This window comes from Arvicanthis niloticus, chromosome 24 (assembly GCF_011762505.2).
Source record: "Arvicanthis niloticus isolate mArvNil1 chromosome 24, mArvNil1.pat.X, whole genome shotgun sequence".
NCBI lineage: Eukaryota > Metazoa > Chordata > Mammalia > Rodentia > Muridae > Arvicanthis > Arvicanthis niloticus.
The window spans coordinates 27631113-27656986 of NC_133432.1; the positions used below are offsets into that span (position 1 = coordinate 27631113).

The window sequence follows — 25874 nt, forward strand, 5'->3', positions numbered from 1 at the left end:
CAGAGCTAAACTACCAGCACTCAGGGGACAGACCGGGAGGATCCAGAATCAAGGCTATCCTTGGCTACACAAATGAGTTTCCACAACACAGAGAGACAGAGCTCAACAGATTTCCCAGCAGGTAAAGGTGCTTGCTGTCAAGTCTGATGACCTGAATTCAATTTCTGGGATCCAACACAGTGAAAAGAAAGAACTAACTCCCAAGAGTTGTCTTCTGACCTCTGCATGTCTGTGGCTACACGTTTGCAGGCATGTACGCATGCACGCGCATGCACACACACAAATAATAATCCAATAAATCAATAACTGTGATAAAGAAAGCAAAATAGAGAGTGAGCAAATGGAATATATACTGCATTCATGGATGGGTAGTCAGCAATATGCTGTTCACATCAGCTATCCTTCAGTTAACTAACTTGCTCTTTCCCCAACCCATTTCTGAGGGATTCCAGGCAGTCACTCTACCACTGTGCTGTACTCCTGTCCCAGCTGACTTAGCATGGGTACCATATTATATATCAGAAGCCATCTAGAGATGGCTGAAAGTATATTGGAGGTTGTTCATAGGCACTGTGAAGATCCCATGCAATTTTATGAAAGGAAGATAGACATCTTCAGACTCAGAAATCCGCCTGCCTCTGCATCCCAAGTGCTGGGATTAAAGGTGTGCACCACCACTGCCCGGCCCATCATTCCTTGTTTTACATTTTAAGGTTTTTATTGCTTATCTGTGTATATGTGTGTGCATGTGTGCATGCATGCTAGTGTGTGGGTTTGTGTATGTGATGTGTGTAAGGGTACCCATGGAGACCAGAAGAAGGTATTAGAACCCCTGGAGGGTTTGTAAGCCTCCTGATGTAGATGTTAGGAACTAAACTTGGGTCCTCTGCAAAAAAAAAATAAAAAAAATGCTTAACTGTTTAGTCATCTCTCCAGTCCCCCTTTAAAAATTTAAAGGCCCTTGATTTATGATGAGGGTTATATAATTGTAAAGATCCTAAAGGATCCAGGCACACTGGTATTGGAGGATCAGAAGCGCAAAGTCATGTTTGGCTCCCTAGGAAGTCTGAGGCCAGTCTGGGTGGATGACTATAAGGAAACAGTATTTTCGAGACACAACAGGGCACTTGTATACATTGACTCACAGTGGTTGAGACAACATGCACAAGACTTGTGCAAGTTCAAGTCCAACAAAATCTTGGTATGGAGAAGGGAAATGTGAATGCACTCCTACCCCCAGCTGAAGAGCTGCTAGCAGCTAATACCTGTGGGGAATTGCTATTCAAATGAAACCCATACAGGTTCATCATTACAGGCTGGAAGTAGGGGATTCTAAAACCTCTGTCATCAAGACTAACGAGGATTAACCCCTAACTTACGTGCTAAGCTGGATAGTCAATGATGGGTAAGAGAACACTTCAAGACCCTTGCCCCTAAAAAGGGAGGCCTCACCATCCTAAGACAGGAGCTCAACCAATGGCTGTTGAGTATCCAAAGACGGGAAAGGGAGGCTGGGGGTCCTTTGTTCCAACCTAAGGCAGACACGGTTTCCTTAAGTTTTCCCAGCCTTCCCTTTTGAAAAAAAAATTTAAAAAGGGGGACCTGTGGGGAGCCGACAGAAGGTGGCTATCATCCTTGCAGCCATCTTGAGTCATATACTCTGACAAGAGACTTGTTTATAATAGCCTACAACAGCTGAGCACACTTTGATAACATCTTGTATTAGATACCCAGGATTTTCCCTTGGGTGTGTGAGCCCAGACTTAAGGGCATGACTTAAAGGTGTGATTTAGAGATAAGACCTAAGGGCGTGACTTAAAGGTGTGGCTTAGAAGTAAGACATATAAAAGGCGAGAGGCAGACAGAAGAAATTAGAAGGCACTTAAGACTCAAGACAAGCAACTAGGATTAGACACTTGTACTTGGATGAGACTCGAGATTAGAACTTGGAACTGGAAACTTGGAACTTGGAGGCACTAGGGACTAGGAACTAGGGACTAGGAACTCAAGACTTGGGACTTAGACTAGGAAGAGAGACTGAAGAGTAAACGGGATTGAATCACACTCTGTCTGGTCTCCATTCCTCAAGTTTGTCCTCACTCTGTCTCTTGCTGAACCCTGACCCGCAGACTGGAGCAGCTTGGGGCAGTGCGAGCTCTAACAATTTAGCTCCCAAGGCTTTTGGCAGTGGGGGTTCCAACATTGATAGAGTGGTCTCCGACATTTTGGCCCCCAAGTGTGGGACAGTGCGGTTCCCAACAGATACCTGATAAGAGACATAGTAATTTTCTTTAAGGGTATAGTTTCTGGGAAGTGGAATGCACTCCAATGGATGCCTACACCCCCAACTAAAAACTACACCCCCCCCAAATCATCAACAACAAAAAACTAGCCAGGCAGTGGTGGCACATGCCTTTGATCCCAGCAGTTGGGAGGCAGAGGTAGGTGGATCTCTGTTGTGAGTTTGAGGCCAGCCCAATCTACAAATCTACAAAACAGTCAAAGCTACACAGGGAGACTCTGTTTTGAAAAACCAAAATGTAAAAAAAAGAAGAAGAAGAAGAAAAAATACATATAATACATATAAGTGTGTGTGTGTATATATATATATTAAATAAAGTTATGTCACTTGGGCAGACAATACTCAATAGACTAACAAAAACTTCAGTATTGGATGTGAGAAACCCCTTTGGAGTTGTTGGTCAGGGTGGTGGTTTGAATATGCTTGGCCCATGGGAAGTGGCATTATTAGAAGGTGTGTGGCCTTGTTAGACAAAGTATGTTACTGTAGAGGTGAGACTTTGATGTCTCATACATATGCTCCAAGTCTGTCCAGTGGGATTCAGAGCCTCCTCTGCGGATGCCTGAGGGAGAGTCTCCTTTGGCTTAAGACGTAGAACTCTTGGCTCCTCCAGCACCAAGTCAGCCTGCATGATGCCACGCTTCCCGCCATGATGATAACGGATGAACCCCTGAACCTTTAAGCCAGCCCCAATTAAATGTTTGCCTTTATAAGAGTTGCCTTGATCATGGTGTCTCTTCACAGCAATAAAAGTCAGACTAAGGCAGGCATAGAAGTCCAGAAGATGTCCAGCGCAATGTAGGCTATTGCCTTTGATTGCCCTCCAAAGGTAAAGGACCCAGCACTGGAGGATCTGAGCTGGATCCTATCTGAAAGCCTCCTCACTGAGGACTGGCTTTCATAGTCCAAGCAGGAGCTGTGCAAATTTCAACGGAAGGAAGGAAGGAAGGAAGGAAACAACCAATAGTCCTACCCAGCTGTGACATCTATGAATCACAATAACAACAAGCATGGTAAGATTTCCCATGAGTGTAATAGTGGCACTTGTATCTTGGCAGTAACAACAGCTGTCTAATTGAATTAAGGCCTGTTTAACAAGAGGGAAAACATTTCTGACACTGGAAACCTAGCATAGGGCTAGCAAGGTCACGGACCTTAGCAAAGAATCTACCACTTTACTAAACCGGAATAATTTTGAGCTGCATTCTAAATACTTATCCTTTTCCCTTCCGATAAGCATACTTCTCACCCCTCACCAAAGCAACTTCTCTTTGCGACAGATGGAGACCATTACAGATAATCAAAGGTGGTCAAAATGTAAAACAACTGCCCAGACCCATCTGATAAATCTGCATCACGGCTCCTACAGCTGAGGCTCAGGGGACACTGGAGAAGAGAAGACAGAAGGGTCCTACGAGTCAGAGAGCCAGGGAGTCTGCTGTGAGATTGTGTCTCCTAGAAACAGAAAAGCATTCAGGATGCTTTTAATTATCTCCACAAATGAACACCCTAACTGATTATCCAATACCGATCGGTCGGCCCTGAAATCATATATGATTCATATATAATTCATATAGGATTCATATATGAATCATACATAAGGGAGATCACTGTACTGATGAACAGCACATTAACACTGGTGTATAGTCTCCATATGCACATGCTCCTACACACACACACACACACACACACACACACACACACACACACACAGTGTTTAGGGTATGTTCAGGAGGACCCTAATTTTGAAGCCAGCTTGAGCTAGACAGATATGTTGGAGTGATGTGGTTTCAGCGTGACTATGGGATAACTGCAGGGAGGCTCACGGCAGAAGCTGCTGTTTCTCCAAATAGGCGGCTTGAGGCCCTGGGTCTGGCAGGCGTCTTCGAAGGACCGCAGAGAATCACAAAGAGCACGAAAGAGTTCTCTGAATTCACAGAAGCTGTTCATACACTTCAGCAAGAAGGGCTTGATGGGTACCCGGGAGGAACAAAGGGCCCAGGCAGGGCCCTGGAGGGCAGTTTGGCAGTTTGCCTGGGCTTTCTCAAAGTCAATGGGCTTGCATTTTCCATTCATGATCTCCAGCTGTTCCACTTGGATGACCTGCTCTTCGATTTTCTGGCAACTAGAATGGGAAAAAGCAAGGACTCAGAAGAGATGTGCGTGGTGGTATATGCCTGCTATCCCAGCGCTTAGAAGTGGGAGGCTGGAGAATCAGAAGTTCAAAGCTGGGGCTGGTGAGATAGATCAGCAAGCTTGTGCCACCAAGTCTCAGGACCTGAATTCGACCTGGAACCTATGTCATGAAGAGGGGGAAGACTCATGCAAATTGACCTCTGACCTCCACACATGCACCATGGCACATAGACACACACAACAGAATTCATAAATCTAAAAGTAAAAAAAGAAGTTGTTCATTGAGGCTGGAGAGATGGCTCCAGGGGTTAAGAACTTGGTCTTACAGAGGACCCATGATCAGTGTCCAGTACACATGTTCAGTTCTCAAGCATCCGGAATCCAGTTTCAGTGGATCCAATGCCTCTTCCGATCTCCATGGGTACCAGGCAAACACACAGGTAAAATACTGATACGTGTAAAACAAAACAAAACAGAAACAAAACAGATAAATCTTTTTTTTTTTTTTAAAGTTGTTCACTGGGTGGTGGTGGCAGACACCTTCAATCCCAGCACATGGGAGGCAGAGGCAGGAGGATCTCTGTGAGTTCGAGGCCAGCCTGGTCTACAGAGCGAGGCCAGGAGAGCTATGACTATACAAAGAAACCCTGCTTCAAAACAATAAGAAAGAAAGAAAGAAAGAAAGAAAGAAAGAAAGAAAGAAAGAAAGAAAGAAAGAAAGAAAGAAAGAAAGAAAGAACGAACACAGGAACAGAGGGAGGGAGAAAGGGAACGTTGTTCAAAGTCATCCTTAGCTATAGGAAAGTTTGAGGCTGGTGTGGAATATATAATAAGACTCTGCTTTCACACTCGCGAGCACACACACACACACACACACACACACACACACACACAAAAGGTGATGGCAAAATAGCTCAACAGGTAAAAGTACTTGCTGACCCAAGATTACGTGTGTACCATAGCACGTTCCAGCCCATATTCTCTCTCTCTCTCTCTCTCTCTCTCTCTCTCTCTCTCTCACACACACACACACACACACACACACATACACACACACACCATATATACATATTAACAATAAATAAAAATAAAATGGAAGTTGGGAGTTAGGGCCCTTGCCTGGAATATTTGAGGTCCACTATACTACAAAAAGAAGGAGGAAGAGGAAGAGGAGGAGGAGGAGGAGGAGGAGGAGGAGGAGGAGGAGGAGGAGGAGGAGGAGGAGGAGGAGGAGGAGAGAAAGAAAAAGGAAGGAGAAAAGAGAGAGAAGGAAAGAAAGAAAGAAGTTAGGAAGGAAGGAGCTAAGTATGGGGGTGCATGCTTGTAATCCCAGCCTACAGGGGGCAAAGCGAGAGGACATTGGTGAGTTCAAGGCTAACCTGGTTAATCTATTAAGTTCCAGGCCAGCCAGAGCCACACAATGAGACCCTGTCCTGAAATGGTAGAAGGAAAGGAGGAGGGAAGAGGAGAAAGGAGAAGGGAAGGGAAGAAAGATGGATGGACTCAAAGGACCATTACTTTGGGTCAATGTTCTTATCTTTCCAGCTACTCATGAAGTGCTCCTCATCCTCAGCTAATTCATCACTGGGTGTCATGAGCTCATCCTCTTCTTCGCTGTTGAAATTGCCACACACACCGCAGACCTAGCGGGCAAAGGGGAGTGGGTTTTCAGTGCCATGGAGATAAGGGCTTTTTTTTTTTTTCTTCTTTGGTGCTCAGGGTGAAACCCAGGGCCTCGGGCAGGTGCTCTATCACTAGGCTACGAGCTTCACTGCCTTTTTCAATTTTTATTTTTAATCTTTGGAAACAGGGTTTTCTGTAGCCCAGGCTGGCCTCCAACTTGATGTGTAGCTGAGGATGACCTTAAATTGTTGATCCTCCTGCCTCCAACTCCTAAGTGCAGGGATTACAGGCTTGTACTACTATCCACAGTTTATACGTTGCCGGAGATGGAACCCAGGGCTTTCTGGATAGTAGGTTGGCACTCTTTCAAAACCAATAAAACCTAAGCCATTTAGTCTTTGAGACACCGTCTCTCTGGGTAGCCTGGAACTTGCCAGACTAGATGCATGTGCCAACACACCAGGCTTTAAGGCATTTTTCACTGATGCACACTTGCCGTGCCTGCATAGAAATGAACGTTCTGTTTCCTTCTTCTATGCTAGGGAATGACCTCTTCAGTGTGTTAAGAATAGTACACCGTTCTACACCCCCAAAATCCACCTCCCCAGCACATAGTCAGGTGTTTTCCTTCTAACCTTCCCATTAGATGATGCAGGGATTTTGACAGCTAAGAAATTACTGCTCTCAAACTTGACTTGAATTTCATCCTTAATTGTGACAATGGTATAGACATCTTCAGTCATGACACTGACTCCTGGGATCTGGGTGGTGGCAGGAAGGGTGACGATTGAGTCATTGATCTGAAGGGGAAGACAGAACCATGAATAGATGCGGGAACCAGAGACTCTCCTCCCAGTGTTCACTCTTCTTTCACAGCCCAGGATTAGTAAGTACAAAGCTTACGAGGACTAGACGGTCTTTCTGAAGAGTGATGTGGAAGTTTAAGATGTCAATGTACAGCTGATAGACACCAAAAGTCTTGTTGTTGCTGTTGTTTTTTATGTCAGTCTTGGCACTGATCGTGAAGAAAGGCAGGTTCGTGTTGGGGTGGCACACTTTGACCAAGATGTAAGTACACGTGTCTTGGATAGGATGACTATGGTCATCAAAGCTAACGATCTGGGAATCCTCTGAGATGTAACACTCTCCCATCTCTGTGGAGAAAGAGGTAGCAGAGGGATCATGCCAAGGCCCGTAGGAACACCACCCACCCTTCTCTCTGCCTAGTCCAGGCCAGAGAGACCCAAGAAAGAGTGGACACATTTAAGCCAAGGGGTGGTGGTGGTGATGGTGGTGGTGGTGGTGGCAGCGCACAACTTTGATCTTAACGCTCAGGAGGCAGAGGCTGGAGATCACTGAGTTCAAGGCTGGCCTCAGCTACAGAGTGAATTCCAGCACAGCCAGGGCCATACAGAGAGACCCTGTCTTGAAAAACAAAAACAAACAAACAAAGAAGGAAGGCAGGCAGGCAGGCAGGCAGGCAGGCAGGCAGGCAGGCAGGAAGGAATCAAAGTCTAAGGATGTGCCACATCTGCTGGCATAAGACTTGAGGGCAGATAGGGTTGAACCCACCCAGCTAGGAATTAAAATATGCTTTGGAAGAGCAGGTGTGGGGCCCGTGAGACTGGTGAACAGGTAAGGGAAGCTATAGCCAAGCCTGATAACCTGAGTTTGATTCCCACAACCCACACGGTGGAAGAGGAGAACCAATCCCCTTTGGCATATATGCCAAAGTTATCCTTTGGCTTCCTTATATGCACAGGTGCATGCCCACCTCCCCGCACAGAATAAATATACTTTTTAATATACTTTTTAAAACATGAAATATACTTTTTAAAACATGATAGAAAGAGCTAGGTATGGTGGTACATGCCTGTGATCCCAACACTTGGGAAGTAAGCACAGGAAGATCAGGAGTTCAAGACCAGACTAGGGTGGGAGGTGAGGAGATGGCAATTTGAGTTCTGCCACAAGTCCTTCAGGTAAGGCCAGATTATGTCAGACTCCAGTACAACATGGGTGTCGGGAGGTGTGGAGGACTGGGAGAGCTGCCCCTCGTGACTGAAGGGACACCCCTTGCGGCATGGACCCACTTACCTGCAATGCAGCGTAGCAGCCCTTCCTGGCGCAAGCACACGTGGTTGGCCTTACAGGACGTTGGGCTGCAGGTGATGTTGCCGTGGACTGAGCACGTGCAGAGGGTGGTGCAGGTCTTCTCTGTGTACCAGCTCTCCCCCAACTGTGGGGCATGGCCATCATCAGCAGAGCCAATAGGAAACTTGGAAACTGGAGATGGGTGGAGCCCTCCCCAACCCAGAAGGGTAACTGCATTTGGTCCCTTCCCTTCCCCCATCTTTCTCCCTTCCTCCCCTCCCTCCTTCCCTTCTCCTTTCTTTTTCCTCCCCCCCCCCGCTCCCCCGACTACCTCCCCTCCTTCCTTTCTCCCCCACAACGGCCATTTTCCTTCAATCTAATCATCTATGTTTTCTTAGAGACAGGCTCTTACTATGTAGCCCAGGCTGTCCTTGAGCTCATGACCCTTCTGCCTCAGCCTTTCAAGGGCTGAGATTACAGCTGAGATCACCATCATTCCCGGGATTTGAGCTTGCACCCCCACCCTGGGCTCTGTCCTGCCCCACCTCTTCTTGGGCTCCAAGGCCCCCACCTTCCTGGTTTCTTTTCTCTTGCCTCCCCACACCCACATGAAGCTAGAAAGGGGAGAGTGTCCCCTGCCATAAGGCCTCTCACCAGGTGATAGGAGCCATCCTGGTCACTGCAGCCACACTGTCTGAGGGGCACACAGGTGGTTCCGCTCAGGATGTGGCCACTCTGGCATTCACAGCCCTCGACACAGGGCAGTGTGGGGCAATCTCTTGGGGTGCTTAGGGTAAGGCAGGTGGCTGGGCAGGAGTTGGCACATGGGTTGTAGCTGCTCTTGGGTGGGCACTTCAGAGCTAAAAAGGATACAAACGTTAAGGAAGGCAGAATGCTACCTCCTGATCTTGGGGTGAAAATTCCTGGGAAGGGTATCATGTAGCCCAGGCTAGCCTTGAGTTTGCTGTGTAGTCAGGTATGACCTTGAATTCCTCATCCTCCTGCCTCCATCTCACCAGTTCTGAGATTACAAGCATGTGCCACCATGCTCTATTTTATTTATTGCTTAAGCACTTGATTAGTACAGGGTTTGGCTCTGTGACTCAAGTTGGCCTCAAACTCATAACTTCCTTACACAGCCTCCTGATTGCTGGGTTACTTGTATGAACTGCCACACTTGCCTGTCATGGCTCTACAGTGAACTATTATTTAGCCTTCCATGGGAAGTATGACCTGGGCATGGCAGGACACACCTGTAATCCCAGAACTCCGAGGCCAATGCAGGAAGGCTGCCATGAGTTCGAGGCCAGCGTGAGATTTAAGAAACCCTGTTTAAAATCGCATCCTCCTCCTCCTCACGAATGAAGAATGGAATCCAACGTGGATGAACCTGGGAAATCATGCTACATGAAGGAAGCTGGTTATCACAGGACACATTCCATATGATTCTTCATGTGCACATCTTCACATGTGTGTAGACATGTGTAGGGATGGGTGTATGTATGTGCAAGGATATTAAAGTCACATCTATATTAAAAGGGCCATTATTTAAAAATATTAAAATGACACCTAACCTCAGGTTTCAATTTCTTAGGTGATGTCCTCTTTCTTTCTTTCTTTCTTTCTTTCTTTCTTTCTTTCTTTCTTTCTTTTTTTTAGAGACTGACTGACTATGTAGTCCTGGCTGGTCTGACCTTGAATTTCTGATCCTCCTGCCTCCCAATGGCTAGGATTACAGGTATCTCTCACTATGCCAATTCTTACAGGAAGTTAAGTTTGTAGAGTCAGGGCTGAGGGGATGTAGGATGCAGTGTTATTAAGTCAGAGTTTCAGCTGGGGAAGAAAAAGTTCAGGTGACAGATGGTCACAGGGGTTTGGCAGTTGTAGAATACAGTGAATGGTCTTCTTACCACTGAATTTTGTACACTTAAAAAATGTCCAAAATGGTTTTGTATATAAATGGTATCACATATGATCCTTTGTGGCTTCTCTAGTGAGCACAGGTTTCAACATCTGTCCATGTTGAGCTGGGATTTCATTCTTTTTTATAGCTGTATAATTATATAAACACGCCATTTTGTTAACCCACTCCACAGTTGATAAGACATTTGAATAGTTTCCAATCTTAGTGGGGCCTTGCTAGATAGGACAGCCTGGCCTCCAGCTGTCCTCCCAAGTACAGCCTTACAGGTTGGCACCTGTAGCTCAGACTTCCATCCACTGGTTGGCTATAATAAAGGATATTTGTATAGACTTTTGGGAAGTGGAGATTTTTGGTTGTGTCATGTGATGCGGACTTCCGTGATGTTTCACTAAAGCAAGGCCCATGAGAGGTCACATGATGTCTGAAGAGAGTCTAAGCAGGGACCCAACGGACAGTGACAGGGCGCTTGCATAGCTGGCTAGCCATGCAACACTTTGTTAGTCTCCTGTCTTCACTGATGTTTATTTCATTGAGAGAGGCATGGCAGAGAACTCCTTGAATTTTGACTGGTTCTGGTTGTTCTTGCTGACTCGTGCCAATTCAGCTGCTGTTTCTGCTGTTTCTGCTGGTTTGTGCCATTGCTGCGGATTCACGTTTGACGAACTGATCCTGATACTATTGAACTGGGATTGTAATTGTCCCAAAGAACTATTTCTAAACAGGTCCACCTCCTTTTATCCTGTTTCCCACCTTTTCTCTCCTACCTTTAGACGGTGGGCTAGAAGTGGGGGGTCGAAGCATTTGAGAACCTTTATTAAAAGTAGGCTTTGAAAAATCTAAGTCTACACATTTGTTTAAGAATTTTAGTACAGATGACTGTTTTCTGCATGTAGGACTGGATTGTAGGTCAGATGATAAATCTACTTTTAATTATTTTTTTAGGAACTGCCATATTGTTTTCCCCAGATGTCTAAAATGGGTTTTAACTCCATGGTAGTGGGTCTGCCTAGCATACACAGAACCTTGGGCTTGATCCTTAACACTACAGTGACAGGAAAGGAAGGCTGTAGGTCTCAAATCCCAGCAGTCGAGACTCTGTTTGAGAACGCCATAGAACGTGCAGACAGCTCAAGGCCAATTTTGGCTACTTAACAAGGGTTTGTCTCAAAAACCAAACAAACGAGATTGGGAAGACGGCCAAATAGGTAGTTTGCAAAGTGACCGTGAAGACTAGAATTCGGGTCCTCGGCAAGCACATGAAAGCTGGGCAGATATAATTGTCTACCTGTAATTCCGCAACTCAGGAGGCTGACATGGGGTTCTCAAGCTGGCTAACTAGACTAGTCTGCCAACGAGCTCCAGGCTTACAGAGAGATCCTGCCTCAGCAAATCAAGTGAAAAGAGATCAAGGCAGATACCCGAGGGTCAACCTCTGCTCTTCACACACACTCACACACTCACACCTGCATACATGTGTGCTCACACCTGAAAATGAATACACAGGGACAGTAATAGGTCAGACGGTAAAGGTGCTTGCTGACAATCTGTTCACCTGAGTTTGCTCCCCAGGACCCTCATGGTGGAAGGAGAGAACCAACTCCTGCAAGTTGTCCTCTGACCTCCACAGGCACACCATGGCTTGTGCATACATGCACACATGAAAAAAAAAAGGGGGGTGTGGCGCACACCACACACAAATTCACATGTAGCAAAAACCAACCAACCCAAACAGAAAACACAATACATTTAAAACTATTTAAACACTGCTTCCATCCAGGTCCATACCTTTAATCCCAGCACTCAGGAGGCAGAGGCAGGCAGACCTCTTTGAATTTGAGTCCACCCTAATCTATATAGACAGTTCCAGGCAGCCAGGGTTACATAATGCGACACCGTCTCAAGATTAATTAATTGAAAAAAAAAATTTAAAGGGTTTTGTTAAAAGAAGTGGCCTTGGGGAGGGGAACAACAGGCTAAATTTTTGATGAGATAAAATCAGATGGAATCAGGCATGATGGTATACACCTGGAATCCAGCTCTCCTGACCCACACAGCAAGTTTGAGGCCAGCCTGGGTTACATGAGATCCTGAGACCCTGCCTCAAAACTACAGCAGCAACAACAAAAACAGCAGCAGCCAGAACAGGAACAAAAGAGGCTCTGGCCACTCTAAGACAAGCAGCGGTCAGAGGCAAGCTGGAAGAAGCCGAATGAGAATGAGAACGGGGAGAGCGAGCTCCCTGTGAGTGTGTGTGCAGACTGGGGAACTTAGCTTTGGGATAGGAGAGGATGGGTTCTCAGGATTCCCCAAGGGCTGGAGGAGCTAAGGGGAGGATCACTCACGGCAGAAGGTGCTGTTTCGCCAGGTAATCATCTGGCCGGCCTGGGCACACAGAGATGCGTAGGCCTGCAGGGAGCGGCAGAGGGTTAGGTTGTCTCCGTTGGTCTCACACTGGCCATACACACAACTGGAGAAGCTGGCCTGCGGGGGCACCACCTCGTGGCAATTGGAGAAAGGCCCTGGTGGACAAGATAAAGTGGGGGAGAAGAGGGTGAGCCCAGGGAGCAAGCTGGGCCTTGAAGCTTCTATACAGCTAATTTAAGGGATATGTGTGTATCCTATATGTGTGTGCAGGTGTCTGTAGGTGTACCAGAGGAAACCAGAGGACAACTTCAGGAGTCATTCTTCAGGAATCATCCACCTTGGGTTTTAATTTTATTCATATTAATATTTATTTTGCATATAATATGTATGTATGTATGTGTGTGTGGGCACATGTGCTATGGCATTAGTGTGTGTGTGTGTGTGTGTGTGTGTGTGTGTGTGTAGAGGCACATGTGTCACAGCGCACATGCAAAGATCAAAAGACAACCCACAGGACTCAGGTCTCTCCTTCCACCTTATGAGACCTAGGGATCAGACTTGGCTAACTGTTAGACTTGATGGCAGCAGGCACTTGCATCCTCTGAACCATCTTTCCAGACCTCCATCTTGCTTTTTGAGATAACAGTATCTCATGGACCAAGCTGGAACTCACCACCTCGGCTAAGCTTGTTAGCACTTGAGCTCCAAGGATTCACCTGTCTCTGTTCTCTCGGCACCGGGATCACACATATGTGCCACCATCCCTGCATAGTTGTATGTATGTATGTATTATGTATTATTTATTTATTTATTTATTTATTTATTTATTTATTATCATTTCGTGGTGAAGGGCGCACATTCTGCAGCACACCTGTACAGGTCAGAGTACAACTTGCTGGAGTTGGTTCCGTGTGGGTCCCAAGGGTTGAAACCATCAGGTTTGATGGTGAGTGCTGTTACTCTCTGAGCCTTCTCTCCAGCCTCATATTTAGGTTATTTGGGCTCTAGGGCTCAAACTCGAGTCTTGTGCTTGCAAGACAGGCACTTTGCAACTGACCTATGTCCTCAGCTCCTGCACAGCTAACTTAATATTCACTTGCATTGAAGCCTGGATATAGTCAGACATGGTATCATGGGCCCATAACCCTAGCATTTGGGAGAATGAGGCAGGAGGGTCACCGTGATTTTTAAGACCAGCATGAGCTACATGAAACACTCTGGGCTAAAACTGAGACCTTATCTGAAAAAAAAAATAAACAGGAACTGGGGATGTAGCTCAGTTGTGCTTACTTGGCGTGCCCTGGGTTCAATCCCCAGCACCACATGTACAAGCTATGGTGGTGAGCATCTGTAACCCCACACATTCAAGAGGTAGAGGCAGGAAGATCAGAAGTTCAGTGGCATCCCTGGCTGCACAGTAGGTTCAAGGACATCCTGAGATACATGGGATCAAGTCTCAAAACAAAACAACAATGACAAAACCAGATGCACTGGGAACCAAATGTCTAAGAGGGCCTAGCAGTTATGGCTCCTAAAACGATAACCACTTGGCTATTCTGAGCTCCTGCTGGCCTCCCTGCCATTCTATCTGCTTCTACTCTGGCTCTTTCTCCCATCATAACTGCATGGGGTCATGCCCAGGGTTAAGGACAAAGGGATCTGGGAGGAGGTGTCTCTCACCAAGAGGATTCATCAAGATGGCACATTTTTTAGTCCAGGAGTCGTCCATGTCACTCTCTATGCAGTGGGAGGGCTTGCCCCCGACTAGGAAGCAGCTGGATAAAGAGGAGGGGAAAGGTTAGAAACTTAGGTTGGAAGAGTCCAACAAACTGAAGCTAAGTCACAGAGAGAAAAATGGGAAGGACACCAGGGCACCCTCAAGTGGCCAGGGGACACATCAGGAAGGAAGAAGGCTAGAGGGTCAACAGGACTTCCCAAGTGGCTGTGTCAAAGGTAAGCATAAGAGAAGTCCGTTGGCACAGGCCTGAGACGTCAGAACAATTTTACTTAACTGTTTACATTTTTTTTTTTTTTTGAGACAGAGTCTCTCTACATAGTCCTGGCTCTCCTGGAACTCACTCTGTAGACCAGGCTGGCCTTGAACTCACAGAGACCCATCTGCTTCTGCCTCCTGAGTTCTGGGATGAAAGACATGAGCCACCGTGTCTAGCTTGTTTACATTTTATTATACATGTTTACTGTTTAGTTTATTGTGTTTAATTACGTATTTGAATATCTGAGTGTGGGTATACGCATATGAGTGCAGGTGCCTAGAGAGACCAGAAGAGGGCATCAGATCCCTTTAAACTGTAGTTGCAGGTGGTCGTGAGCCATCATGTGGGTGCTGGGAACCAAACCTGGGTCCTCTACAAAGCAGTTAGCACTCTTAAAGGTTGAGTCACCTCCCCAGCCCCCACCATATCTATATATCTATATATCTCTATCTATCTATACCTATGCCTATGTCTATGCCTACACACACACACACACACACACTCTTTCATGTAGCCCAAATTAGCCTTGAATTCACTATATGGCCCAGGATGACTTTGAAATACTGATCCCCCTGCCTCCACCTCCCATCCGTTGGTATTGCAGGCATGCACCATCCTGCTTGATTTATGTGGTACTGGAGATAGAACCCAAGGCTTCATGAATGCTAGTAGAGCACTTTACCTATGGGTTACACTCCCAACCCTGTCAGAACAATGCTTCCAACTTCTAGCCTCAGGTCAGGGATGGAACCATAGCCAGGGGTTGAGTGTATATCTGCCATGGGCAAAGTCCCAAGTTCCATCCCAGCACTGGAAACATGAGACAGGATGAAGAACAGAAATGACTGGATTCCTGGGAGTTGGGAGTTCAGCACAGAGGGAGCCCAGACACATAAGAGACAGTCACTTGCAGACTTCCTTCAGGAACCAGTTTCTTTAGGCCCAGCTCATCAGATGCCCAGTTCCCCCATGCTCTGACCCCTCTCATGTCCATCTCTCTGGGTTCATTTCCCCTAGGCTAGCTTGCTAAGGTTCAGCCCTCACCAGGCCTAGCTCACTCAAGCGCAGTTCACCCAGCTTCAGCTCACCTAGGCCAAGATCCCTATACCCAACTCACCCAGGATCAGAGGCTTCAAGGATTTTCCAAGCAGCTCCCAGCATAAGTGAGTTGACTGCCGGCTTCATGTCTGCACGCAGATTGTCATCCATGCTGTTATTGTTGTAGTTCCCTAAGGGTGGCACAGGAGCTTAGCTTAGCTCCAGGCTAGCCTTGAACTATGTAGCCAAGGATGTCTTTGAACTCTTCATCCTTTTATTGACCCCTCCCAAGTCATGGTATTATAGGCATGCCTTACCACACCCAGTTTATGCAGTGCTGGGGACAAAACCCAAGACTTCCTGCATGCTAGGCAAGAGCTCCACCAGATTAGCTATTTCCCATTCCACCTTTCACCTTTATTTGTTTGGGAGCAGATTTTTATGCAGCCCAGGTTGCCCTTGAACTTACTACATAACAGAGAATGGCCTTCAACTCCTGATCCTCCTGCCTCTGCCTCCCAGGTACCATGATTTCAGGCACATACCATTATATTTGGCAACCCTTTTCTCTGGGTTTCCTGGGCACCTGCTTTTGGGCCCAGTGTCCTCAACTCATTCATCAGTTGACAAGTCCTGAGGACACCTAATAGAGATGTGGGGAGAGGGGCGCAGCTTTCCCCTGGTGTGCTTACCACACAGTCCACACAGTTTGCCAGTATATGTGGAAGGCACTGTCACCTCCACCAGATGCCTTCCATCATAGCGAACTTGAAGCCCAAAGTTCGTGTAGAGCAGGACAAAGATGCCACTCAATCTAATGGTCACCCGTCCTTTTGAAGGCCACACAGGTAGCACCACCCTTTGGTTGTTCAGCTGCAGAATCAAGCAGGATATGAGAGAGAGAGGGGAGGGGAGGATCAGAAACTTGGGACAAAGACAAAGTGGGTCAGGGGTTTACAGATTGGAGACTAGGATGGAGTGGTCTTAGAGCTCATTTCTTGGAGGTATGAGGACTGGTAGTTCAAAGTTATCCTTAGCTACATAGCAAGTTCCAGGTCAACCTGGACACATGAGACCCTACCTCAACAATAACAACAATAAAAGAAGAAAGGAGGACGAGGTTAGGTGGTGTGGGGTCTAGGAGGTAATTAGGACACCTACCACAACCTTTCGACCTTTGAACAGGGAGATTTTGAGGTCAAAGACCTGCACGTGGACAGCTTTGACATAGGAGACTTCCAAGTTGCCATCGTGTATCTCATTGGTGGCACTCACGACAAAGTTGTTGTCTTGAGATTTGGACCAGCAAGGCTGGGTCAGGACATAAGTGCAGGTGCCCATGAAATGATGCAAAGCCCCATCGAATGTCAGGTAGTGGGGGTCACCAGAGGCGATGCAGGTGGCTGCACCTGGGGGAGAGAACAGGCTTTGGTGTCTCATTGTCCCAAATCCCAGAAGCCTCAAGCCGAGGCTGCCATCTTGGGGGGGGGGTGCTGTTTTGAGTTACTGCCCATGGTACATCCTTGGACTTGAGTTTCCTCTGGAAGACCCGTTGGTTTGGCTCAGGGGGGTCAAGAAAGGAGTCAGCTTCCCCCAACTTCACTTTCTGAGCCCCTGAAGATGCTGCTCATGCTTTTACAGTTTAGATCCAGAATCCCAAAGACCCATGTGCCAGAATCCTGATTCCCCAGCTCAATCTTATTGGAAGTGGTGGAAACTTTAGGTGTAGCTGAACGAAGGTCTGAGGTCATTGGTCATTGTTGAAGGGAATTGTGAGGTTCTTTCTCTTTCTTTCCTTCATGTCCAAGCTGTGAGGTAAGAACTTTTTGTTTCGCCATATTTCCCAACAGGATGTGCTGCCTAACCAGGGGTCCCAAATCAACAAGATCAGATGATCATAGACTGAAACCTTCCAAACTTAGAGATCAAAGAATCCTTCCTCCCCATCCTCCTCCTGATTCTTTTTCTTCCCCCTTCTTTCTCCTCTCCCTCTTCTTCTCCCTCCTTTTATTAAATAACAAAACACACTGATTTTTTTTTTTTTTACAGTTTAACCACTTCTACACAAAGGCTTTGAGGTTATACAAGGCTTCAAAATTGTGGCCTAATAGTCTAGTCAACAGACATCAAGACATTTGCACCTCTGCTCTCATCTATTCCCGCCCCCTTCCCCCATCATCCTTTGGCCCTAAAAAAACAAGATCTATGTTCATGGGACCTTGGGTAGCTTCTATATAAGCTCAAATGACAAAAGTAGTAATACTTTCAAACCGACAGAAAAACTCGGGGAAAAGGAACTGAGCACTTACACAGCACAGCAGACAGCTCTAAATGTTGAGTTCTTACAGCCATCATTAGCTTCAGATGACAACCTGACACACTTGGAAAGAAGGGACCTCAATTGCAAAATTGCCTCTATCAGATCGGCCTGTGAACATATTTAGAGGAACTTCCTTGATTCTCAGTTGATGTAGAAGGGCCCAGTCTACTGTGAGCAGTGCCATCCCTAGGCTGGTGGCTCTAGGCTGTATGAGAAAGGGTGTGACTTGGGAAGCAAGCCAGTAAGCAGTATTTCTTCAGATTTTTCTACTTCAGTTCCCGCCTTCAGTTTCTGAAGGACTGTAGCCTGTAAACTGAAGTAACCCCATTCCTCCCCGGCTTGCTTTTGGTCCTGGTGTTTATCACAACACAGAAAACAAACTAGAAGATGTATGTTTGCTTTAAGCAAAGTATAAAAATACACTGTCAAATTAGAATTTTCCAGCTAAATCTTGCTCTTCTTAACAGCTGCTTCTTCTAGTTGTGGACTGATTACACACGGAACCGATCTCCTCGATTACTTGAGAGCTGTAAAAGTTCAGCCTCCTGACAGAATATTACCATATTAGCAATGAGCCAGGAATCTCTTTGGAGGTTAAGATTAGTGACTTTTAAGCCAGAGAAAATGTCAACTTGACCTTAAAAATATGAACTTGCCACAGAATAATCAAACACACACACACACACACACACACACACACACACACACACACACACGGAGGCCAAATTCTTTTAACTGCAAATTCCTGCATTACTCTTAATTCTGAAGACAATAAATCAGCAAACTCCTTCAACAAAACTCTTTTTAAATCAATGAATGGCTTATTTCTTGTTTGTTTTTTGTTTGATGTTTTGGGGTCTTTTGGTTTGGTTTGGTTTGGTTTGGTTTGGTTTTTTTGAGGCAGGGTTTCCTCTGTGTAATAGGCCTGGCTGTCCTGGACCTCTGTAGACCAGGCTAGCCTGGAACTTACAGATCTGCCTGCTGAATGCTGGGATTAAAGGCATGAGCGGCCTGCAAAATAGCTTATTTCTGAAAGTGTACAGAGGATTTTGCTCCAAAGAATAGGCAGACACCTTACAACAAAGATGTATACAAGAGTGGAAAGGAATGAACTGGGTGTAGTTTGAGGTTATGGAAGTAAGATCAGAGTTTTCCCACAACCAGAAGCATGAGAGTTACCACGTGATACCCAGTGTTTCTCATTTTCTTTCTCAAAAGTTTGGTCGGTGTCTGGCCGCGGCCATATTGAGACCTCTGCAGTCCAGGACCCCAGCCCACAGAATGATGCAACATACATTTCATGTGAGTCTTCTCACTTCAGTTATCTCAATCTAGAAACTTCCTAACAGACACAACCGAAGACTTGTTTCCTAGGTGTTTCTAGAACCTGTCAAATGAAGCCCCCCCCCCCTCACCTTTCACGGTGACTTGACTGCTCACCTTGGGCATGACAACCTAATATGCCATTCTTGTGGCTGCAGGCCTCCTGAGCCTTACACTTCCAGGGCTTGCAGCGGGTGTTGTTGTGGCTTTCACAAGTGCAGATCTCCTTGCAGTCTGGATTAAACCACTGCTCCTGTACCTGAGGTGAGGAAGGGAAGACCATAAGAGCTGGTTTCCCTGTTGAAGGTTTGAGTTCAGTCCTGAGACCCACATGCTAAAAAGAGAGAGTTAACTCCTGCATATTTCCCTCTGACCATGGTGTGTGAGCACAGACACACCAAGATAAATGCAATGAAGAATTTAACAGAAATAACAATAGAGAAAAATGTCCCCAAAGACCTCGCCAACCAGTGATGGAAGGGCAATAAGTAACTACATTAGTCATCAGTTCTCCCATATGATACACACCCAGGTAAAGCAGACAGACACCCAAGGACAGCTCCCCACTATGAGCCCTGTGGTGATTTGAATACGCTTGGCCCAGTGAGTAGTGGCCTTGTTGGATTAAGTGTAGCCTTGTTGGAAGAAGTGTGTCACTCTGAGGGTGGGCTTTGAGATTCTTGTCCTAGCTGTCTTTCAGTCTTCTCCTATCTGCCTTTGAATCAAGATGTAGAACTTTCGGCTCCTCCAGCCCCATGTCTGCCTGTGTACTGCCATGCTCCCACCTTGATGATAATGAACTGAACCTCTGAACCTGTAAGCTAGCCCCAATTAAGTGCTGTTGCTTATAAGAGTTGCCTTGGTCATGGTGTCTGTTCACAACAGTAAAACCCTAACTAAGACAAGCACACTGTCAATTCTTGCTATTCTTGAGAGTTTGTTTGTTTGTTTGTTTGTTTGAAACAGGGTGGCTCAATTGACCTGGAACTTCAGATCCTCTTGCTTCAGCGTCCCCGGAACTGTAATTATATATAAGGGCCACCACACATCTAAGAGATGTCCCTAACTTAGTTATCAGAAAAGATCCAAGCAGAAAGAAGTGCTGCAACAAGGCCTCAAGGGAGGTGAGGGACTCCAATAGGGACACCAGGGTTGGGAAGAGACTAACAAGACTTGTATGGTGGTGGTTACCTGTAATCCTAACACTGGGGAGGCAGAGGCAGGAGGATTGAGCTTGAGGCCAGCAAGAAGTACATAGCAAATAGCAAGATCTTGTCTTAAAATTTTGAGGTTTGTTTGTTTTTTTTTTTTTTTTGTTTTTTTTTTTTTTGACAAGGCAGGTGCTTGTGGCAGGGTGCCTTTAATCTTAGCACTCAGGCAGGCAGATTTCTGATTTCAAGCCAGCCTGGTCTACAGAGTGAGTTCCAGGACAGCCAGGGCTGTTACAAAGAGAAACCCTGTCTCAGAAAACAAAAATAAAGCAAGAGAAAAAAAAAGGGAAAAGAACAACAAATAAAAAGCTAGAGCTTGGGTGTATTAGCCAGTACTACAAACTCAGTGGTAGAGCTCCTGCCTAGAATCCTCCAGTGAGGGGCTAGGGGTGTGGCTCAGTGGTAGAGCCCCTGCCTAGAATCCCCCAGTGAGGGGCTGGGGGCGTGGCTCAGTGGTAGAGCACCTGCCTAGAATCCCCCAGTGAGGGGCTGGGGGCGTGGCTCAGTGGTAGAGCCCCTGCCTAGAATCCCCCAGTGAGGGGCTGGGGGCATGGCTCAGTGGTAGAGCACCTGCCTAGAATCCCCCAGTGAGGGGCTGGGGGCGTGGCTCAGTGGTAGAGCCCCTGCCTGGAATCCTCCAGTGAGGGGCTGGGGGTGTGGCTCAGTGGTAGAGCTCTTGCTAACATGCACAAGGTTCTATCTTCAGCAAAATCAAAAGACAAGAAGAAAGGAAGGAAGGAAGGGAGGGAGGAAGTTTGAGTATAGCCAGGAAAGCAGAGAGGCGGGAAGGCTCTGCTATGCCAGCCTTAGCTAGTCCTGCTTTTTCCCGGCCCTTCTCTTCTTGCCCATCTGCCCTCCCCCACCTTAGTCTCAGAGCAAGTCGTTTCTGTCTGTAGGGCTAAGGGGTTTTTGTCAGTTGCTCACCTTGAAGTAGCGCCCCTGGAGGTCGGTGCACCCACACTGGGATGAAGGGACACACTCAGAACCACTGAGGATGAAGCCAGGGTCACACTCGCAGGCTTCCACACACTTGTCTGAGCAGAGCTGGGTAGTAGATCTAGGATGGCAGGTGTCCGGGCATGGTTTGGCACATAGGGAGTACCTGCTATTTTTAGGGCAGACCAAGGCTGTGGAGGGAGAAGCTTAGGTAAGGAGACAGGCATGGGTGTGATGCTACAAGCCTGTAATTCCAGGATGAAGGAGGCTGTGGTATCAGGACTGAGAGTTCCAGGCCAGCCTGGGCTGCATAGTGAGAACCTGTCTCAGAAAATAATTTCAAAAGGAGATTGACAAGACCAAGGTACAAAAGAAAAGAACACATGGGGGGGGGGGGGAGGTCCCCACTAGAGATGCCGTGACCCATATTGAAACATATAGCTCTGAGAAGACAAACCAAGGAGTAGAGCTGACTATAAAGGGCTGCTGCTAAAAGCTAAAACAGCTGCCTGCCATCTGAGGACGGAGCTCAGTCGGTAGAGTGCTTGTCTAGCATGCAGGAAGCCCCGGGTTCCATCCCTGGTGCCACATAAACTAGTTGTGGTGGTGCATGCCTGTTCTCCAAGTACCAGGGATGCAGAGGTGGGAGAATCAAGAATTCAATCTTAAGCTCTATGGTGAATTCAAGACTAGCCTGGGCTACAAAAAAAAGCAAGGCACAACAAACAAAAACAGCTGCCTAAACCAAGCCTAAACCAAGCTTGGGTGCTACCAAGGCCCTCCATGCTGGAAGGCAGATTAGCTACAAATTGGAAGATACACACACACACTCTGAGATGTAGACATTCTCAGTAAACAAGTGTGGTCCAGTGTGGCCCAGAAGGCCAGCAACAGCCTGGTCCTGAGCATGGGTGTCTGGCTAATGCAGCTACCTCATAGGACTGAGGAGGTCCATACAAGAGCTTCAACACAGCCACGGGCATTAAGTCTGCACTGAATGCAGTGTGAATTTGGTGGAGCACCTAGATACACCATCTTCCTCCCTACAGAACCACGTGACTGTGGGTAGTTATGGTTCTCCTCTTCCTCCTCTTCTCCTCTTCTCCTCTTCTCTTTGCCTCTTCCTTCTCCTGCCTCCCCCCAACCCCCACCAGTACTGAGGACTGAATCCAGTGCCTTGGGCACATCAGGAAACTCCTCTACATTTGAGCCATGCCCCCAGCTCCTCACTGACCGAGTCTAGGCAAGGATCCTATTACTAAGCCCCCAGGTTATGGATGGATTCTAGGCACATGCGCTACTGCTAAGATACCTGTCAATCCCTCTTTTTGATTTTTTGTTTTGGAAAAAAAAAAAAAGCCTCCCAGAATTGCTCAGCCTGGTCTTAAACATGAGATCCTCCTGCCTCGGCCACTCAAGCAGCTGAGGGATATTTTCAGTTCTACTCACTGCCCTGTCCTCTTGTGGAAGCAAAATGGGGGTTCAACAGGGTATACCCTGCCTATGTCTGTAGGGAGCTGTACCAGATCTTCCCCCATGCTTTGGGTCCCAACTCACGGCAGAACTGGGGTTCCCTCCAGGGCTTCACGGGATAGCCAGCATCCTGGCAGGTGGCCGTCATGGCTGACATATGATCACAAAGCTTCTGCTGGAGACCCTGGAAGCTACACATGTCAGTCACGCAGTTATCTAGGAAGGGTGAGGCTTTCAGGTGAAGCAAGCATGTCCTGGGGAGAGAGGCTGAGTCAGATGGCAGGAGAGGGCAGAGCCTCTATGCTCCACCTCAGAGAAATGCCAGCACCTAGCAAACCCTTGCCACCCATCTGCCCCCCCCCCTCCATACTCAAAGGGTCCACTTGGGTTGACAAGCTGTCCACACAACTCGGGTCCCGACATAGTGCTCCCCAAAGCAGGGTCACAAGATGGGGGATTCTTCTTCTTCTGACACCTGGAAGAGACCCAGCTGAAAAAGTCAGCAAGACGGGAAGAACCCAAAAAGCTGGAAAAGCTAGAGTCTCCAGGTAGGGAAAGAGAAAAGGGCAACGCTGGTCAGTTTATGTTTTGTTCTTTTGAGACAATCTCATTGTGTTAGCCCAGGCTTGGTCCTGAGCCTCCTATACTCCTGGAAACCTAAAGATCACAGGCAAGGCTTACCAGACTTTCCCCCCTTATAGCTTTTGTTTCATTTTTTTTACACTGCTGGGGATCAAATACAGCATCTGGTGCATTCTAGACAAGGATCCCAGTAAAGAGTCACACCCCAGCCCCTCCCTGGGGGATTCTAGGCAGGGGCTCTACCACTGAGCCACACCCCCAGCCTCTCCCTGGGGGATTCTAGGCAGGGGTTCTACCACTGAACCACACCCTCAGCCTCTCCCTGGGGGATTCTAGGCAGGGGTTCTACCACTGAACCACACCCCCAGCCTCTCCCTGGGGGATTCTAGGCAGGGGTTCTACCACTGAGCCACACCCCCAGCCCCTCCCTGGAGGATTTTAGGCAGGTGCTCTACCACTGAGCCACACCCCCAGCCCCTCCCTGGAGGATTCTAGGCAGGTGCTCTACCACTGAGCCACACCCCCAACCCCTCACTGGGGGATTCTAGGCAGGAGCTCTACCACTGAGCTATAGCCTTAGCTCTTGGATTTTAGAAATCAGATCTTAATATGTCTGCAGCTCCAGACATCCCTGCATCTTCTGGAATGACAGACAGAAACAACTAAGCTCAGCCCTGGTGGATCTTAAAATGGGCAAAAGTCGAAGAGGGCTGAGAACAGGAAGAGCATCCCAGGCTGCAGTGGGGGTCCTCACTCACTCCGTGTCCTCTTCCTTTTCCACCTGCCAGCTCAGCCCCAGCTCCTCTTCTTCGCGCGTCATCATGCCATCTGACTTGAGGTTGTCGTTGCTGCTGTCCCCGTCATAGTTCCCACAGAAACCACAGAGTTTGCCTGAGTAGGTACTGTGGGTCCAGGAGAGGAGTGAATCATGACTAAGGAAAAGGGTTTCAGTCATCAAAGACCACAGCAAGAGGACAGTGAGCTGTGTGCCCCGCGGGTAAGAGCCAGGAGGGGGTTGAGAACATCTACTCTTAACTGATTCCGTGACAGGCTTCGGATAAATAAGACCCCCACTCAGGCCTCAGCCTGAGCCATCTGTGCAGGATCTCTGTTCTCTCTGCTCAACATCCCTTGCTATCCCCTACTCTCTCTTGGGTTTATATCTCTCTCTCTCTCTCTCTCTCTCTCTCTCTCTCTCTCTCTCTCTCTGTCTGTGTGTGTGTGTGTGTGTGTGTTCCAGGGATGGAATTACTCTTTACCGGATGAGTCACCCCCCTAGTCCCCATGTTATCCTTCTCCCCCCATCTGGGGAGCCACTATTCCCTGAAGGATGCTATCTTCTCTTCTGACAGCTCTTCAGCGTCCCCGAGTGACTCTTTATGACACATTCCCAAGGCATTGTGTACACATCCTGCTATTATCCCACTGCCGTGACCCCACTTCCTACTGTTTCCTTTCTGCCACTTGGGTTAGATGCTTCCCAGCTTTAAGGACACGTGTAAATGATTAACCACGAGTAACTGAAATGGCAGGGGGAGGCTGAGGGCATGGAGGGTTCTGGGAGATAAATGCCAGCTGCCTGCCTGACTAGGCTGTCTCCCTCACCTGGACACAGTCACAAAAAGCTGCTGGTCACCGTCCCATCTCACGCTCAAACCAAATGTTGTCTTCAGCTCGACAAATCGCCCACTCAAACCCACATAGATGTCATCAGAAGGTATGACTGGGAGGGTGACTTCCTGGTCCCCAATCTGGGAGAGAGAGGAGACAGAGAGACTGATGGGGGGAGAGGGGGTGTCAGGGAGGACCTGAGAACTCTAACATCACATCCGAGGCCAAAAGACATCAGTGTTCCACAGAATTCCTCTGACTTCTCTCGTCTACACTGGCTTGAAGTATTATTTTGCTTAATCCCAATCCTAATAGGGTCTCTGGGCTGACTATGGCCTGGCCTGGTGGGGTGAGCAAAGGACAGGACTCACCAATGTGTGTCTGCCCCTGATCATGGTAACGGTTGTCTCCGACAGGGTGATGAAAACTTTGTTCAGGCAGGACACACCTTCTACTCCACGTTCTTCGGTGTTTGCTGTTATCCTAAAGAATGGGTCTAGATGGAGAGAAGGGGAGTGCTGAGGGGTTAAGTCACAAACATTTGTTTGGTTGTTTTGTTGTTTGGTTGGTGGTTGGTTGTTTGTTGTTTGGTTGGTGGTTATTTGTTTGTTTGTTTGGTTGGTTGGTTGCTTGCTTGCTTGAATGGTGGTTGTTTGGTTGGTTGTTTGGTTGATTGGTTGGTTGGTTTATTGGTTGGTTGGTTGGTTGGTTGTGTTTGTTTGATTGGCTGATTGGTTGGCTGATTGGTTGGTTGATTGGTTGGTGTATTGATTGGTTGGTTGGTTGGCTGGTTGGATGGTGGTTGTCTGGTTGGTTGGTTGGTTGGTTAGTGGTTGTTTGGTTGGTTGATTGGTTGGTTGATTTCAGACAGGGTCTCATTATATCTTATGCTAGCTTCACACTTTTTCATGTTGCTGAGGATGACCTTAAGCACTGGGGAGTA

At 47.4% G+C, this 25874-nt stretch overlaps 1 protein-coding gene across 1 annotated transcript in view; it reads right to left on the minus strand.

Annotated features, from left to right (window-relative positions):
• Zan (zonadhesin) overlaps window positions 1–25874 on the minus strand; it is a 92032-nt gene that overhangs the window by 53811 nt on the left and 12347 nt on the right. Inside the window, exons 9-26 of the mRNA XM_076923298.1 lie at window positions 25303–25427; window positions 24926–25071; window positions 24079–24222; window positions 23109–23213; window positions 22823–22992; window positions 21254–21456; window positions 19236–19377; window positions 16637–16884; window positions 16168–16348; window positions 15555–15666; window positions 14124–14218; window positions 12422–12598; window positions 8810–9015; window positions 8159–8300; window positions 6965–7215; window positions 6697–6861; window positions 5957–6081; window positions 4129–4427 (exon numbers count right to left, since the gene is read on the minus strand). Coding sequence (XP_076779413.1) covers window positions 4129–4427; window positions 5957–6081; window positions 6697–6861; window positions 6965–7215; window positions 8159–8300; window positions 8810–9015; window positions 12422–12598; window positions 14124–14218; window positions 15555–15666; window positions 16168–16348; window positions 16637–16884; window positions 19236–19377; window positions 21254–21456; window positions 22823–22992; window positions 23109–23213; window positions 24079–24222; window positions 24926–25071; window positions 25303–25427 — 3036 coding nt within the window. The remainder of the gene's footprint in view (window positions 1–4128; window positions 4428–5956; window positions 6082–6696; window positions 6862–6964; window positions 7216–8158; window positions 8301–8809; window positions 9016–12421; window positions 12599–14123; window positions 14219–15554; window positions 15667–16167; window positions 16349–16636; window positions 16885–19235; window positions 19378–21253; window positions 21457–22822; window positions 22993–23108; window positions 23214–24078; window positions 24223–24925; window positions 25072–25302; window positions 25428–25874) is intronic.